Source organism: Typopeltis vanoorti, chromosome 4 (assembly GCF_054136105.1).
Source record: "Typopeltis vanoorti isolate ZY-2024b chromosome 4, IOZ_Tvanoo_1.0, whole genome shotgun sequence".
Taxonomy (NCBI): domain Eukaryota; kingdom Metazoa; phylum Arthropoda; class Arachnida; order Uropygi; family Thelyphonidae; genus Typopeltis; species Typopeltis vanoorti.
In genome coordinates this window covers 158,122,723-158,137,708 of record NC_143552.1, presented here as the reverse complement: position 1 = coordinate 158,137,708, position 14,986 = coordinate 158,122,723, and the positions used below count along the sequence as shown (strand labels likewise).

Here is a 14,986-nt window from a genome sequence, read left to right as displayed (position 1 = left end):
AGAGTAAAAATTGGATCTATGCAGGATCGGCCTTTTCGGAAACCGTTTTGTTTTTCTAGTAATTTGTTTTCTGCAATGCTGCTTAGTTTCTCTTTTAATATTCCTGCATATATTTTATATCCTGTATTCAGCAGGCTAATTCCCCTATAATTATTGCAATTGTCTTTATTTCCTTTTTTATAGATTGGGATGACCAGTGCTTTTTTCCAAGAGTTAGGGGTTTTTCCGGACATCCAAACCATATTAAAAAATTTCAAAAGTCTTTCATTAAATTTTTCACCTGCATTTTTGTATAGTTCTATATTTATATTGTCTTCTCCTGGCATTTTCCTATTTTTCGTCTTCTTTATATTTTTCAGTTCTAACATTGTGATATTTTCTATTAGGTCATTCTTTGTCTTATAAAATTTTAATTCATTGTTCTCATCTGTCCAGAGATTTTGGAAATAGGTCACCCATTTTTCTAAATCTATTGTTTGTATTTTTATCTTTTCTTTTATTTCTTTATTCATGTATTTTATTACTTTATAGGTTTTGGATTGTGGCTTAAATAAATCCTTTTCTAATTCTGTTACGAAATTGTTCCACCTTTCTCTATGTTTTTTCCTTACTTCTCATTTTGCAATTGCACTATTTCTTTTTTACTCTATTTCTGCTTCTATTGTTTTGGAATTTAGCCATTTCTGGTAACTGTCCTTTTTGGTTTTTATTATATTTTCTATTTCTTTGTTCCAGTCTCATAGTCCTCTTTTTCTAATCCATTTGTGCTTTATCCCTAAGGTTTCTGTTGCTGCCTTTTGTGAGAATTTGTTTCAAATTTTCCCATTCATCTTCTGTGTAACTTGATTCATGTGTGGTTTCTGTTTTTAAGTTTGTGCATTTTTAATATTGTAGTCTAACTTGAGGATCCTCTAATGAAGAAATTTTGTAGCTTGGTTGGTAAGAATTTTCAATTCTGTGTGTTTTTAGCCACTTTGGTTTAAAACGAATTTTTGCTGATACCATATAATGATCAGAGTTTAATTCAAAGCCTCGATATGTTCTTATGTCTAAAATTAACTCTGCTATTTTAAAATTTGTGATAACGTAGTCAATTACTGATTTGTATCCTCTGGCTGACCAAGTATATTTATGTATTTCCTTGTGTTTAAACATTGAATTCATTATTCGCATATTATTATAAATGACAAAATCGCGCAATCTGCGACCATTTTGATTACATGTATCTTCGCCAAATTTACCTATGTTTGTTTTGTATTTTTTGTTTCCTATTCTGACATTTAAGTCTCCTGCTAGCAGTAAATAGTCAGTTTTGTTTGTTTTATCTATAGCATTCTGTAATTCTTTATAAAATATATTACTGTCTTCTTCTTTTCCCTCTTCTGGTGCATATGCACCAATTATTGTTATGTGGCCTCTTAATATCTTGAGTCTAATTTCTATTAGTCTTTCATTCAAATAATTGTAATATACAATATTGTTCTTTAGGGATGTATGTACCATAATCATTATACCTGCTTTTGCTCTTTCTTCTTTTTTTACCCCACTGTAGATTTGTGTATAGTTGTTTGTTTCTTTTGTACCTTTTTGTTTTTTCTTTGTTTCTGTTACTATACATATCTTTATGTTAGCTTGGTTTAGTTGTTTATCAAGTTGTTCTTCTTTGTGTGCAATGCTTCTCACATTCCATGTTACAATCTTCATTATGTGTTCCTTTTTCCAATTTCGTTTACCGTTTCCTGGGTTGTGATCTTTTCCCTGACAGTCCGTCCTGCTTTTCTTTGCATGAAACTTGAAAGTATTTTGAATTTCCCCAGGGCAGGTTACTAACCTGTTGCTGGGTAAGTCCAGTGGTAGGGCTGCTACCTAACGCCTCTGGACAGGCAGATCTAACAGCATTTACTCTGTTAGGGTGTTAAGGTTATACCGCCCATACTCGATCGCCAGTGCCTCGTTTGTACTTTTAGAACAGGATGGACCACGGGAAGGTGAGGTTGACGTTTGAGTGGGAGAGGCTATGTATTACACTTCACCATCCCTTCCACCCCAATGAAACCCCGATGAAAAATCTCATCAGTGTTAATACAATAATAACCCTTCAACATCTTAAATGCCTCGATCATATCTTTCCCTTATTGCCTTCTATTTACCAAACTCTGCAGTCCACATGCCGTCAGTCTATCCTTATAATCAACATTGTACACTCCTGACATAATTTTTGTTATCCATCTTTTCACCCACTCCATTATTAATTCATCCCCTTCAAATCCTGGTGACCAGATCTGAGCACAGAAATCCACATGTGGTCTGATCAAAACTTCATATAATGAGACCAGCTCACTTTTATCCTTCATGGTCAACATTCTCCTCAACATTGCTGCAATTCTTTTCTTTAAAATCTTTGTAATATGTCCCTGGAACTTTAAATCTCTATTCACAGTCATTGCAAGATCCCTTGCTTCCTCTTCTTCTTCCATTATAACTCCACCAAACGAGTATGAAGCATCCCTTCTGTGGATCTCAAAATTTAAAACCTTACTATTTAGTTGCATTAAACTGACATCCCCATGGGGATGTCAGTTTAATGCCCACCTCTCCAGCCTATTCAAATCCTACTGAAGAGCCAAAACATCAGCACTATTACTAATAACTCTCCCAAGATTCACATCATCTGCAGACAACTGAGCATCTCCCTGTAGTCCTGGAACAATATCATTGGTATGAAGATTGAACAGCAATGGTGCCAGTATACTGAACCTTGTGGAACTCCACTCATTATCTTCCTACTCCCTGATGCTGTCCCCCCCCCCCCCCCCCCCAATATACAACTCTGATATCTACCAGAGAACCAATCACCAATCCAATCCAGTAACCTGATATCCAAACCCATACGATTCAACTTGGAAAAATCCAAAAAAATTACAATGTATACATTACCTTCATCTACTTCTCTTGTTACTCTATTGTAAAAGGTAATCAGATTACTAAAACAAGAGTGTCCTTAAACAAATCCATGCTGGCCTGCATAAATAATATTACCCTAATCTGCCCATTCAATATAGGAGTTCTTACGAATTTCTTCATAATCTTAACAACTACAGAAGAAATGCAAACAGCCCTATAGTCTAACCGATAAGCTCAAGTGTTGATGGTTATTCATCACTTGTTTTTAACGGTATTAACAACACCAAATGAACTACTTTAAAAAAAAAGGTATTTTATTAACTTGCTTATATTTTGCTGAATTTCAAATCGGCATCATCAGAGTACAACACAGTATGTATACACGGCAGTAAGTACATGCTGTGTTGTGCTCTGATGATGTTGATTTAAAATTCAGCAAAATATAAGCAAGTTAATAAAACATCTTTTTATAAATAGTTTGTTTGGTGTTGTTAATACTGTTAAAAATAAGTCATGGCCTATAGTCTGATACCTCCATTCTACCACCAACCTCTCCAGAAATTCGATTTCTTTACTCACCCATTATTAACACAAACTGTAAATTCTTGAATAGACAGTTCACTAAGAATAAAAAACAGGGAATAAACATAAATAAAATATAAAAACAAGTGAAATGAGATGATTCATGAAAATAACTGAAAATTACATTATTAGACAAAAAAAGGAACAAAGATATTTTAAAAGAACTAAAAATAAAATCAATAGAATAAAAACTAAGCAAATATAAACAAAATTTAATAGAACATGTAAAATGAATTTCCAACACTCGATATCCTAAGTGTCTCCAAGTTCAATTCTCATCATGATGAGAGGAATCTTCATATGGGAATTTTTCAATTGAAAGTGAGTTAGCCAATCTCATGGAGGTATCAGTGCTTTTTCTCCTGAGAACTTGGTTTTTCAACCCACATACAGACAAATTGGGCTTCAGAACACACACAATTTACAGAACAAAAATACCAGTGGTTTTGTTCTGTAAATAGATAGCATTAGTGTAGATCAAGGATACTCAACCTGGTTGTGGTCATGGGTACATTCGAGATTGGGAAGAAAGTGAAGAGAGTGGTGCACCAATATTTTTTCGATGAAAATTTATACTTATCATATCAAATGATAACAAGTAACAAATTAACTAGTAATGTAGGATAAATACACATGTACCATTTATATATCATTGGATAATTGCAAATCTTGTATTGCTGAAATAATTTCTTGCTTATTAGAAAATCCTTCAAACAGCGAATCAGCACCAGTTAGAAATGCTTCCTTAATTAATTCACTGTCTACAAAGGACTTTTTTTCTTTTTGCCAACAAGTGAGAAATTTTAAAGGAAGCAATAGAACCATTATTATTCTTATCTACCTGTCTAATGAAAATTTATTGCTAGTTAGATAATCTTGATTTGGGTTGATCAATTTTTCTTTTTCTAAGCTCAGATTTCTTTTTCTAATCATGTCAAAAGAGCTGTGACCGCACTTGAAATGACTTTTGAGGTTGTGTTTCTTCATCACTGATACAATATCATTGCAAACATTTCTTTTTACTCTGGATAAAACAATAGTCTTCTTCTCAATCATTGTTGAATTTATAGGTTTGTTGTTTTTTATTTGGATTACTCATTTTGGGGAAAATTTTTAAGCACAAGAACACTGTATGGGCAAAGCCTGCAACCAACACCAGTGAAGTGGTGACACATCCCTCAAGCGCACAGTTGCCAGTAGACTAATTACATAAAACATATGCACAAAATTGGCACTGGTAGCAGTTGCATTCAAAGACAGAGGAATTACAAAATGTTTGTAACATAACATAAATGTTAACATTTATTATGATTTCAATAAATATTATTACTAGGAGAAGACTTATTTTCCAATTTTAATTTTATTTTTTTCTTATTTAATAATTGACAGCGCATGCACATAGCTCCATGAGCGCAAATGCACCCTCAGGTATAGGGTTGAGAACTGCTGGTGTAGATGATGGTAGTGGTGGTTCAGTACATTTGGTAAATTAAGTGGTGGAGACGGGAGAGTTGTTAAGTAGGTGCCCTCCCTTGATGAGTCTTTGGACACCTTGGAGGTGTCACAACATAATAATAAATAGAATAATAAATAAACAATAATAATTAATAAAATATAAACCAATTGGGAGGAGGAGGATGGGTAGACTCAAAAGAAGATATTAGATTGAAAAGGACTGGAACAGATCATGAGATCTATATCTGCATTTAGTGCTATGATGGTGATGATAGTTCACTAAATTTCTGTCTATTATGATTTTTTACTACCGAAAATATTGTATCAATTTTTTTCAAATTCAAACAGCCGTAGGTTTCATTACTATTCAGCATCAGACCATGTTTATGTGAAATATTTTCAATCAAAATTGGCCTCTGGTATAATAATCGGGACATAGCATTCCTTCTGCTTCATCCTATATATATATACAGGGTGTTCGGGATAAATTTGACATATTTATAATTAATTATATTTTTCCGTAAGTTACATGTATTAACACACACTTCTCTTCATTTAAAAGTTTGGACCCTTCTTCATTCATATACAAGATGTCAGAAAGGATGGATAGCTGGAACCCACCTGAATCATGGAAGAGAATAACTTGTATCATGATGATTCGTGCCCGCCATCAAAATAAGGATATTACGACTGCTGCCCAATGCTCCCTGAATACAGTAAAAACAATCAGGCATGAACTAGAGACTTGCAATGGTGACTACGAGGATGTAGCAAGAGGAAAGATCCCTAGCAGACGATCTGATTGCGTTCGTACAGCAGAATTCCTCGCAAATCTGCAGGAACAGGTGTTGAAGAACCCTGGCATTGGAATTCGGGCTTTGTTCGTGGAGTTGCTAACTGTAGTCAAGCCCTGGATAACAAGGGTAGCCAATGGTAGGCCGTATGTATGGCAGCAGGATTCGGCCCCTTGCCACACCTCTGGGAAAAGTCAAAAATGGTTGTCTGAAAATTTCTACGACTTCACCAGTCCAAATGTTTGGCCTCCAAACTCCCCAGACCTTAACCCCATGGATTATTTTGTATGGGGCGCAGTTGAAAAAGACACCAATCGCACTTCCAGTAATACAAAAGCCCAGTTAATGGATAAAATTAAAACAGTTTTTGCGGCCCTTCCCAGGGAGACTGTAGCATCAGCTTGTTCGAGGTTCCGAAGCAGAATTGAAGCTGTGATCGATGCTAATGGTGGTTATTTTGAGTAAATCTTGTTGATAGTATTGTAATTAACTCTGCCTGTAATGTTTTTTTGTCAATTCATTAAATTTAATAGATACAAAGAAGATTTTCTTTTTCCTTACGAAACTGTCAAATTTATCCCGAACACCCTGTATATTAAGGATACCAAGTAATTTTATAAACTTGTTTTTTATATATATATATATATATATATATATTAATACTCCATATTAATGTCCACTACTGGAAAGTGTGTCACAGGGAAGTTCTGATTACAATTTTGAGTAGGTGTCCAGATACTTTTGATCAGATTGTGTGTGTGTATATTAAGGATACCAAGTAATTTTATAAACTTGTTTTTTTTATATATATATATATATATATTAAGGATACCAAGTAATTTTATAAACTTGTTTTATATATATATATATATATATACACACACACACACACACACACACACTATCTGGTCAAAAGTATCTGGACACCTACTCAAAACTGTAATCAGAACTTCCTTGTGACACACTTTCCAGTAGTGGACATTAATATGGAGTGGGTTCACCCTTTGCTTCTATGACAGCTCAAACTCTGCCAGGGAGACTTTCTACCAGATGCTGAAATGTCTCTGGAGGAATGGCAGTCCATTCTTCCTGAAGAGCAGTAGTCAGAGCAGTTCGTGATGTGGGTCGTTGGAGTCTGGAGTGAAGTCGACATTCTAATTCATCCCAAAGGTGTTCTATGAGATTCAGGTCAGAGCTCTGGGCCGGCATTTCTGGAATGTTATTGTCCATAAACCATTCCCTCACAGACCTTACTTTATGGCAGGTAGCATTGTCATGCTGACACAGACAATAGTCATCACCGAATTGATCTTCTACCATATACAGTATGCAATGGGTCAAAATATGCTTGTACCCTTTTAGATTTCCGTGTAGTATTACAAGAGGGCCAAGTCTATTCCATGAAAAACACCCCCCACACTGTAACTCAACCTCCTCCAAATTTCACTGTTGGCACTACACATGCTTGCAGGAATCGTTCTTCAGGCATTCACTACACTCAGACCCTTCCATCAGACTGCCACATGGTAAAGTGTGATACATCACTCCAAATCACACATTTCCAGTTGTCCACTGTCCAGTGGTGTCGCTCTTTACACCATCACTACAAGTGGTGCTTAGTGTTCACAGGAGAAATGTTTGGTTTATGGGAAGCTGTTCGACCATGGAACCCCATTCCTCTTACCTCTCGATGCATAGTCATGGTGCTGGCTGGACAGTTAGTAGCACTGCAGAACTCCCGTGTGATTGTTTCACTTGATGTCTGGCGATTTCCACAAACCTCCTTCTTCAATGCTTAACAGGCTCTGTCTATCAGTTTTGTTTTGGTTGTACCTTCACATTTCTACTTCATAATCATGTCATCAACTGTTGACTTGGGCAACTTGAGGAGGGTTGAAATGTCTCTAACAGAATTCTTACTGATGTGGCAACCAATAACTGGTCCACATTCAAAGTTACTGAGCTCCCTTGACCTACCCATTCTGCTTGTATTTCTTATCACTGAACAACACACAGCTCCGTGCCTCCTTTTATACCAGTAAGTGAGGTCATAGTGATATCTAGACATCAGTTATGAATTACAGAGGGGTGTCCGGATACTTTTGATCAGATAGTGTATATATGTATATATAGAAAGAGAGAGAAAGAGATTGATTGATATTATTTTGAATTTAGTTATTTTTTCTAATTTATGTCAAAATATTTGAATAAAAATATTGAATTGCAGCTATGCTTGGTACTTTGTCCAGGATGTTGAGAGGTTGGAAGATACTACTTTCAGAATTAACAGTTTACCACTGGGAAAGTGAGTATGTAAATATTTAGTAAAACTGATACTGATCTCTCATCGTATGTCTTCTGTGTATTCAAAATATATAATTTTACAATAATATTTTTTCTTTACTTTTGAGCAGGTTCTAAATTCAGAAATTCATATTGTTTTATCAATGTTAAATAGCAAACTGCTATCTTCTCATTTTGTTTTCATTTTATACAGATATTATTCTGAACAGCTGTTATATCCAGAAACAGAAATCTTTATGAGCTTTAAAAGCTCATAAATTTCTTGAAGCTGCCATCACAAAACTGTTGTTATCATTTTTAAATCTTTGTAGAGTCAAAGACTCATCTTTGTAGGGTCTCATTGTCAACATAACGCTCATCGAACTATAAACTCATTTACTGTTTTTGTACTCACCACACTCACAGACAGTACATGCCACTCACACCCACTTGCCAAGTGAAAAATGTGATCACCATTCACCATGTTCTCACACAACCCTCTTCTACACTTATATGCCTATTTCTTTCTGCTTTATTAAAAAAAAAACAAAAAACTCTTCTGCAATGGTTTTATAATATACAAAATTCTACAAGATAGAAGTAACAAATTAGAAACCAAAGTACCTCAGGAGGAGTGGTTTAGGTTTTGGAGAAATTGGTTAAATGCAGTGTTAAATAATGGATGAAGGGAGGGAGGGAGATATGATACTCTGTGGAGAGCAATGCTTTGTCTAGGCTATCTTGCCATAGTAATTTACTTGCTTCTTATAATAGTGTACACTTCATTGGAATAAAGGGGAATAGTTACGTCATCATACTGCTGGACTTTGCAAAAGCATTTGACAGGATATCCCCACATAACTTTATTACATAAATTGGAGAAAGTGAGAGATGGATATGAAGCTAGCAAAATGGATAATAAAGTAGCTAATAGACAAACATCAAAGAATAGTATATATCAGAGTAGAATCCAGGAGAAGTCAACAGTTGACTAGTAATGCACTATAGGGCTCCATACTTGAAATTTAATGCATCAATGACTTAAAGCAGTCGTGGCCAACTAGTTGTTCACAGCTTTAATGTTGGTCAACTGTGACCAACTTAGCAGTTTTAAAAGAATATCATTGAATATATTTCTTATATATTTATTTAAAACCAACTAGAATATGTTTTGTATTATTCTAGTTGGTTTTAAATAAATATATATAAAACCAATAAGAAAAAATTAAAAAATAATTCTTGTAATTTTTATAGTGAAAATATCCTGCAATTTTTCGTAGTATAATTATTTTATACCAATAATGCTAATAAATATTAACAATTTGTTAATGTGTGGAATGCATTTGAAGGACGAAATGAACTGTATGGGAGCGATGGACTGCATTCGAGTGGTTATGGTGTGAGTCACTCGGAGAGATTGTTGCTGGAAGGTAGAGAAGTGAGTACAGAGAATGAATCAGATCAAGTGGGCAGTGATGTGGAAGAGCAGGACAGTATGACAGGAGAGATTGCAAAGGTAGTTATGAATGAGAAAGTAAGTGGCATGAGTATGGAAAATGAGAGAATGGGTGTGCAAGATGAACAGGGAAACGGGGAGGCTCAGGATGGACAGGAGTACACAGTGTGAGAAAGGTGGATGCTTCAAGAGGATGTGAAAAAAGGTGTAGACAGGAAAGGAATGGGATGACCTGGGATCAAGAGGAAACAGTTGGAATTGAAGAGGTTCTAAAATGAATAAGCAGAAAGGTAAATGGCCCCAGTCAAGCAAGGAGAAATCACATCGAATGAGTGGTATCAGTGGAACTAGCTGTAGATCCAGGAATGAGCTGTTGTGTTTATATACAAATGCAAGAAGTGTAAGAAACAAGGCAGATGAAATGGTTGTATTAATTGAGTCTGTTCACCCAAAAATTGTTGGAATAAATGAGACATGGTTAGATTATTATTATTATTATTTTCGGGCTACTCCAGGGAGTCCTTAGACTCATCGAGGGAGGCCCTAAACATCCTGTCCACACAACTATATGACATTCTCACAGTATCTATCATACCTTGCCTTGAACTCGCTCACTGTCATAGCACCCACAACAGATTCAAGCAGCTTATTCCACTCATTTACCACTCTAAAAGTAAAGAACCCAGCTCTAACACCACTGCTAACTACACTCTTGCCCAGCTTCCATAGGTGTCTCCTAGTTCTCACACCACCAGTCCTGATCTCAAAAATATCCTCTGAATTAATCTTATAGAATCCTTTTAGCAATTTGAATGTCTCAATCATATCTCCCCTTTTCCGCCTATCAACCAGTTTCTGCAACCCACAAATCTTCAACCTGTTCTCATATGGTTCATTCCATAGACCTGCTATCATCTTAGTCGCTCGCCTCTGGATCCTCTCCACCTCCTCCCCATCAAGAAGGAACCGAGGTGACCAAATCTGGGCACAGTAGTCAAGATGAGGTCTTATTAAGGCTCGGTACAGAGGTACAATAACTTGCTCATCTCTGCTCGTTAAGGTATTTTTCAACAACCAAGTGAGCTGATTTAGCTACTTTCGCAATGTGCCCCCTAAACTTCACCTGCCTATCCACCAACACTCCTAAGTCCCTGTCCTCATCAATCTCTTGGAGTACAGTTCCACCCATGTGGTATACTGCTGCTAATCTTTTCACCCCAAAATGCATAACCTTACATTTTGTCACATTAAATTGACATCCATTCTCCTTAGCCCAGAACTCCAATCTATCTAAGTCATCCTGCAAGACTTTGACATCTTCTGCATTCACTATCGCCCTCCCCAACTTCGCATCATCAGCGAACAAATGAACTGTTCCACTTAGATCTTTCCCTATATCGTTAATGAACAGATTAAACAGCAGTGGTCCAAGAACAGAACCCTGCGGCACACCACTAGTCACAGGCCGTCGTTTGGACTCCACTCCTGAATAATCCACTCTTTGATATCTCTCCATCAACCACCCACCTATCCATCTTACCAACCCTATATCCATTCCCATATGTTGTAGTTTACGGATTAGAATTCCATGTGGTATCCTGTCAAACGCCTTTGCCAGGTCCAGCAGTATCACTGTAAACCCATTTCCCTTATCCAGTTCAGCCGTCACCTTGTTATAAAACTTGAGCAAGTTACTCAGGCATGATCTACCCTTCACAAAGCCATGCTGTCCCCTGTACAGTATCTCATTTTCATCAATCCATTCCTGTATTTTTCTCTTGACTACTTTCTCCAAGACCTTGACGACAACTCCTGATATGCTGATTGGTCGGTAATTTGCAACCATAGTCTTGGATCCTCCTTTTTGCAGTGAAATTATTTTCCCCTCTTTCCATGCCTTCAGGACTAAACGTGACCCGAGACTCAGATTAAACAACATGGTCAAGGGCACTGATAATTCCTTAGCTGCTTCACGCAAGACCCGTGCCGGTATACCATCCAATCCCACAGATGTATTCACATTAAGGTTCTGTAATACACTATTCACCTCCACTTCATTCATCACAATTCCCATATAAACTAATGGCTCCTTCATTTTTTCATTGTCTCCACCTGGATGATATACTTTTACAAAGTGCGTGCTCAGTAACTCCACTATATCGAATGGTTCAGTGAACTCCTTACCATCGTCATTCCTTAAAATCATTTTGCCATGTACAGTTTTTTTTTTGCTTGCAGCATATTGAAAGAACTGTTTGGGATTCTCTTTTGCTTTCATAGCTAGTTTCCTTTCATGTGCCTGCAGGTCACCCCTTTCTTTAAATTCCCTCCACAGTTGTTTCTTTTTTTGCAGCTCAAGCTTAATGGTGTTATTCATCCATTTAACCCCTACTTGTTTTACTATTCGGACCCTAGGTATACAATCAGCCATAACCTCCTGTAAATGCCCCTGGACCACTTCCCATGCTCTATCGATGTCCAGCCCTTGCAGCTGTACATGCCATGGCACTGATCCAAGCAATCTCCTAAGCTTGTCATACTTGCCAGCACGGTAATTCCACATATACCCTGTCTTAATCAAAAATTCCACACCTTTAGCCACCTCCCAGGTCAAGACCTTATGATCACTCTCACCAATAGGTGGCAACATGGTCAACATAGATGAGGACAACATCCTGACAGGAATAGAGATGCAAGGGTATGATGTATTTCGTGAGGATAGAAGGGGTAAAAAGAGAGAGAGAGTGGAGAACTATTGACGATAAAGATTTTGTATGGACATAATAGAGATGGAAGAGGGAAATAGTGCCAGTAGTTTTGAGGCAGTATGGTGTTAGATAGAGGTGAATGGAATGAAATACTTGGTTGGATGTTGTTATAGACCAGGAAATGTAGATGGTAGTGACTATGAAATGTATAATCAAATTAACAAAGTAAATAAGAAAAGAGTGATCATAATGGACGATTTTAATTATGGCAATATAGACTGGAATGATGAGATAGCAACTGGAAGTAAAGAAAATGAGTTTCTTGAGTTTTTGAGGGATAACTGTCTCAGACAGTATGTAACAGAGGGCACATGAGGATTGAGAGTCTTGGATTTGTTCATTTTATCAGAGGATTTAATTATAAATGAGGTGTCAAATCATCCACCAATTGGTGAGAGTGACCACCCAGGTGATTACCTGGGTGGTTGCCAGCAGTGTGAGGACCTCTGTAAGAAAAGGGTATATGTGGAACTACAATGGGGGGGGGGAGATGATTATGAAGAGCTCAGGAGACAGCTTGCAGGTGTAGCATGGAATGAGGAGTTAGCTGAAAAAGAGATTAATGCAGCTTGGGAGATTTTCAAAAACTATTTAGTAGATGCAATGTCTAAATGTATTCCAAGGGTGAGATGGTTAGATAAAGTAGGTGTGAAATGGATGAATAAAGAGATTAAGCATGCAATATAGAGAAAAAGGGCATTATGGAGCAGCATAAGAGAATAACCAATTCCATGAGGACTACAAAGACCTGGCAAGGCAGGTGACTTTGTTGGTGACGGTAGCTAAAGAGAGAGATATGAACAGCAGTTAGCTAATGAAGCCAAAAAGTATCCTAATAAGTTCTTGCGATATATAGCCAGCAAAAGAAAGAATGATTATGGAAGGATGACATTAATTGGAGAAAACGGTATAAAGACAGCTGTTACAGAAGGTGTGGTGGAGATACTTAATGAGCAGTTCATAAAGGTCTTCGAATCTTGTGAATGTGACTTCATGGAGAGATTGAGTGCAGTTGATGGGTGAGAGACTGACTGTAAGTGAGCAAGAGGTGTATGGGGAGTTGAGCAAACTAGATGTAAATAAGATTGTGGGACTTGATAATATATCATCATGTATTCTGAAGGAATGTGCCAGGGAGTTGATGCCGGCTTTTACATATTTTTTTAATAAGAGTCTTGCACTGGGTCAAGTTCCTAAGGTGTGGAAAGAGGGCAAGATTTTGCTGCTTCATAAGGGAAATGATAGAACTCAAGAATCAAATTATAAGCCTATCTGTTTGTCAGGTGTTGTGGTTAAGTTGTTGGAGAAGCTGGTGAGAACTAGGATCCAGAATTGAGTTGACAACAATGGTATTATCTTTGATTGCAGCATGGATTTGCTAAAGGGAGGTCATGTTTTAGTAATCTACTTACTTATTAGAATAAGGTGACTGCTTCCTTGGACAGAGGAGAGGGATACACAGTAATATACTTAGATTTCTCAAAGGCTTTTGATAGATTACCGCATGATAAGTTGATAGTCAGACTGGAGTGGATGGGGTTGGATATTAGATTGGTGCATTGGATTGGAGACTGGCTATCGGATAGGTATCAACAAGTTGTGTATGGGGGAGCAATATCCAGGAAAAGGGAAGTTACTAGTGGTGTGCCTCAGGGGTCTGTTTTAGAGCCATTGCTATTTAACTTGCATATTAGTGATATTATTGAAGATTTGGATGGAGATATTCAATTGTTTGCAGATGATGCAAAGTTTTGACGATCCATGAAGAGTAGAGAAGATGTTGGGCCTTACAAAAAGACTTGAATAAATTGAGTGATTGGGCATGGGAATGGGGATGCAAGTTCAATGTTGAAAAATGTAAGGTTTTAAAATTTGGAAAACAAAAATAGATGCAGAATTTATACTTGGTGAGGATATATTGTCAGAGGTGGAGGAAATAAGAGATCTGGGGGTTATTTCGGTAAGGATCTGAAATTTAGGGAACACATAGCCAAAATTGTGAAGACATTACAAAGGCTTCTGGGAATGATGTGGAAGACACTGACTTGTAGAAGTAGTGAGATTCTTGTTCCATTGTATAAGGCTTTGATTAGGCCACACATGGGCAAATGCTCCCAGATTAGGTCACCTGGGTTTTCAGAAGGATGAAGAGATGTTGGAAAGAATGCAGAGGTGACTGACTAAGGTAGTTTCTAACCTCTGGAATGTCGAGTATGAGGAAAGATTGAGAAGATGCAACTTGCAGTGTCTGGTGGACAGAAGGAAGAGGGGAGATATGATAGAGGCCTAGAAGTTATTAAGGGGTTGTTATAGGATCAATGCTGGAGAGGTTCTACAGACAATAGTTTGAGATTAGGGGAGAACCAGAGGTAATCCCTGGAAACTGTATAAAGAGGGTGCAAGTAGGGGAATGAGAAGCAGTTTTTTTTTATGCAGAGTTGTGAATGATTGGAATGACTTGTCTGAGTGTGTGGTGTCTGCAGAGAATTTGAGTGTATTTAAAGCACAGTATGATAAAAGGACCTCCTAGATGAGTCTTTGACTCCATGGATTTTTGGCTAATAATAATAATGATAATTATTATTATTATGAAATTATTATACTACAATGAGATTTCTTCCTAAAAGCAAGGTCATTAAAATATTGGAAATATGTTTATCAAGAAATATACCAAAAAACAGTGAATGTTTACATTCTGCTTCTACATATTTACAAGAAATAGCCTTTTTATATTTGAAACAAAC

The 14,986-nt window shown here is 36.8% G+C and overlaps 1 protein-coding gene across 2 annotated transcripts in view; it reads left to right on the top strand.

Moving 5' to 3' along the window:
* The window catches only part of Argl (Argininosuccinate lyase), a 350,034-nt gene that overhangs the window by 139,971 nt on the left and 195,077 nt on the right, over positions 1-14,986 (top strand). For both annotated transcript variants that reach the window (XM_090392053.1, XM_090392054.1), the window contains exon 8: positions 7,963-8,040. In XM_090392053.1, coding sequence (XP_090248179.1) covers positions 7,963-8,040 — 78 coding nt within the window. The remainder of the gene's footprint in view (positions 1-7,962; positions 8,041-14,986) is intronic.